The sequence below is a fragment of the Poecilia reticulata genome, linkage group LG13 (assembly GCF_000633615.1).
Source record: "Poecilia reticulata strain Guanapo linkage group LG13, Guppy_female_1.0+MT, whole genome shotgun sequence".
Lineage (NCBI taxonomy): Eukaryota > Metazoa > Chordata > Actinopteri > Cyprinodontiformes > Poeciliidae > Poecilia > Poecilia reticulata.
The window spans coordinates 32,655,251-32,658,293 of NC_024343.1; the positions used below are offsets into that span (position 1 = coordinate 32,655,251).

A 3,043-nucleotide genomic window follows, 5' to 3' on the forward strand; every position below is an offset into this window, starting at 1 on the left:
ATTTTCTTTTTCACATGAATCATAATTTTTCTTCTTTCCATTTGGGGGTAATCGCCGTTACATGGCTGATGCCCCTCAGGGCCCCCCTCTGGCTCCAGCCCTGTCCACAGTGATCCGGTTTCCACATCTTATTATTCACAGCAGCTTTTAAACCTGACATGCTCAGCAGCTATGAAACATTCAATAATTCAACCTCTAGGAAACTCTGGGGCTGAAAATGGCGGCTCTGTGCTTGGACTGTGCCACATGTGGATCAAAATGGCCGCTGTTTGACGCTGCTCGCCATACTGCTGGTTACTTCTGATGTTTTCTTTTCTTTCTCTCTTTAGTTATCAGAGGACAAACAGCCCAGCTGCTGAGAATAAACGGCTCCAGGACTCTCCTCACATCCGCTTACCTGGAGCATCGCACCAAAAGGAAAGAGGTCAGCTTTCATTTTCACCGCCGCTGAAAAGAAACAGCAGCAGCCGGCAGCTTTACAAGAGAACAACTGCAACCTTCACTTTATTTTTATTAAGCTTATATGTGAAAAAAACTAAGTTTAGTTTTTAAATTATTTTAAAAAATGAAATCTATAGCAACCATTATTAAACCTGTTCTGTTCTTATACTCTTCTTCATTCAGTTCCACTGAATCTCCTCTAAAACACGTTTAACTTCAATTAACCGTTTAGACGCATTTAATTAACAAATATTTACTTTTTAAGATTTTAGCTTGTCATAAATGAAAATAGTCTCCAGTTCCCAGAATTGGTAGTAACTAGTTACATTTACTTAGTTACAATTACCTGAGTAACATTTTGGGGAAAAAGTACTTTTAGGAGTATTTTGACTTTTTACTTCAGTAAAATTTCTGGATTTTCTTCCCACTGAGTGAAAAACGAAAACGTTTTAACCAGAAAGTCACCTGGAGTTTCTGTTAAAGTTTAATTCGTTTTTTATTGAAAGAAACTGATTTATTTTGCCTGATTTTATTTTTTATTGATGTTCATATTAATTATTTATATGATTTAGGACTAAACTGTCATTTTAGTCCTTAAAATACCTACATTTCTACTTAACTTTTGTGGTCCATCTGCTGATGTAACTTATAAATATCAGTACTTCAGTAAACCTTTTTTACCAAATACTTTATATGATAATATAAATGTTTATTTATAGAAAGTATTTTCATTTTGATATTTAAAATACCAAAAATCCACATGACTTTATATGTTGGTTTGTGTCATTTTTTAATATTTTTAAGCATTTTTTTCCTTATTCTTTTTTACTCTTGACTAATTTCTTGGACAATTTTAATTTTACTTGAGTAAAATCATGTTAGTGTCGTTTCTCTTGGCTGCTCTGCTTCCCATTTCAACCCTTTGTGTTGGAAAATGAGGAACATTTATTTTTAGTACATTTAAAAAGAAAACCTCTCCATATTCTTTAAGTTTCAATCCCAGTTGCATATTTTAACAACATGACGGAGGCGCTGGATGTGATATTTTGTGCGGCAGGTTCGGGTTATTGCCATAATGCTGCGCAGTGAGAGAGTGAAGCTCCTCTGCCACCTCCACTGCCACCACCAGCTGCACGTCTCCAGCGCCGCCGTCAGGATCCACGGGGACCACTTCCGCTTCCGCTTCGGCACGGCGGACATCTTGTGTCCCGTCCCCTCGGGATGCGAGACGCCTGCTTATGTCGCCGTCACCGCGGCTGCCTCCAAGAACAAAGGTAGAAATGTCAGTTTGATTGAATAAAAACGGGGAGGGAACATTCATGAAAGACTTTATGATAATAAACACTGAGAAAGTGTTTTATTAAAACGATAAATATATTGTTAATGTTCAGTTAAAAATGCAGAGTTAATTCCTTTTTGCGCAACTTATTCAGATTAAACACAGAGTGAAATAAACATTAACATAAAATAATCCGCTCAGTTTGTTTTAAACTGTTTTCTTAGCCAAAATGTGTTTATCTTTTCTGACTGGGGTTGTCAGCGAGAGCTAAAATATGTATTTGGGGCCGGATTTCATGGAGCCACCTATTGTTCTTCACCCAATACAACGTCTGTTTGTTGTTTATTTTTCTTCCGCCAACCTTAATGCGGCTCGTACCGCTGCATGCACCCCCACAAAACTGGTATCAAAACGTTCAGCTTGATGCCGAGAAGGCAGCTATTATTTTTAGTGGGATTCTGAGTTAAAATTACGACATGAATTGAAAAAAAACGAGAAAATTTGAGGCTGAGTGTTTCACAGAATCAGTAATCTTTCTCTCTGAAACACACACACACAGGACTGTGGATTTCTGACTCCCAAAACTTTTTTTAACTCCCCCTCATGGGCACAAATATCGCCCTATTGGTCTAAAAGTCGGTCATGACATAGATGCACATGCCTGCTAACTTAAAATGTTTTCAAAAATGTGCTAGGGCTTGTGGTTTTTTGTCAGGGTTCTTGAGACTGACGCTGGGTGTCTCCCAAGTGTAGAAACTCTGTCTCCAGAGCCAGCACAGGTGCAGATAATTAATTACCATAGCAACGGGCCAGAGGCAGTGAGTAGCCTCACAAAGAGAGAGGTCTCACAATGCATTGTGGGAAGAATACATATTTCCTGTGACTATTCATATTTTATTTAGATAAAATTATTATTTCTCTGAATTTTTGAGTGTGAGTTAAAATCCTTAGTATGAAAGATTTAGAGAAATAAACAATTATCGACTGTTTTTATTTTTTATTATTTTGTACCGGGAGTGAGAATCACATGTGCGAAGCTTATAGTCGTCAGTCTCGGACTGAAGGTCATTAAACTTTAGATTCTGTTAGTTTATTGTTGCAGTAAATCAGATCAGCTACAGAAATATGAAGATGGATCAGTGAACATTGTAGAAGAAAGTGAAGTCTTTTAGTGTTGTATGTTTGTGCTTCCTATTCATTTCAGGTTTATAGAGCCGTGTGCATGTAACCGGATCCTTTTCTGCGTTGTGCTGGTTTTTGAGTGAATGGACCGTGACACAGTTTCTTTCAAGCGGATGATTCTCGGTTTATTTCTGACGAAAA

General features: G+C 37.6%; 1 protein-coding gene and 1 long non-coding RNA gene across 3 annotated transcripts in view; one reads left to right on the forward strand and one right to left on the reverse strand.

The window, feature by feature from the left end:
- Nucleotides 1–3,043, forward strand: part of LOC103475237 (uncharacterized) — a 14,253-nt gene that overhangs the window by 7,006 nt on the left and 4,204 nt on the right. For both annotated transcript variants that reach the window (XM_008426705.1, XM_008426706.1), the window contains exons 3-4: nucleotides 330–424; nucleotides 1,499–1,715. In XM_008426705.1, the coding sequence (XP_008424927.1) occupies nucleotides 330–424; nucleotides 1,499–1,715 (312 nt within the window). The remainder of the gene's footprint in view (nucleotides 1–329; nucleotides 425–1,498; nucleotides 1,716–3,043) is intronic.
- Nucleotides 2,951–3,043, reverse strand: part of LOC103475236 (uncharacterized) — a 915-nt gene continuing 822 nt past the window's right edge. Inside the window, exon 3 of the long non-coding RNA XR_535309.2 lies at nucleotides 2,951–3,033. This is a non-coding gene — a long non-coding RNA (uncharacterized LOC103475236). The remainder of the gene's footprint in view (nucleotides 3,034–3,043) is intronic.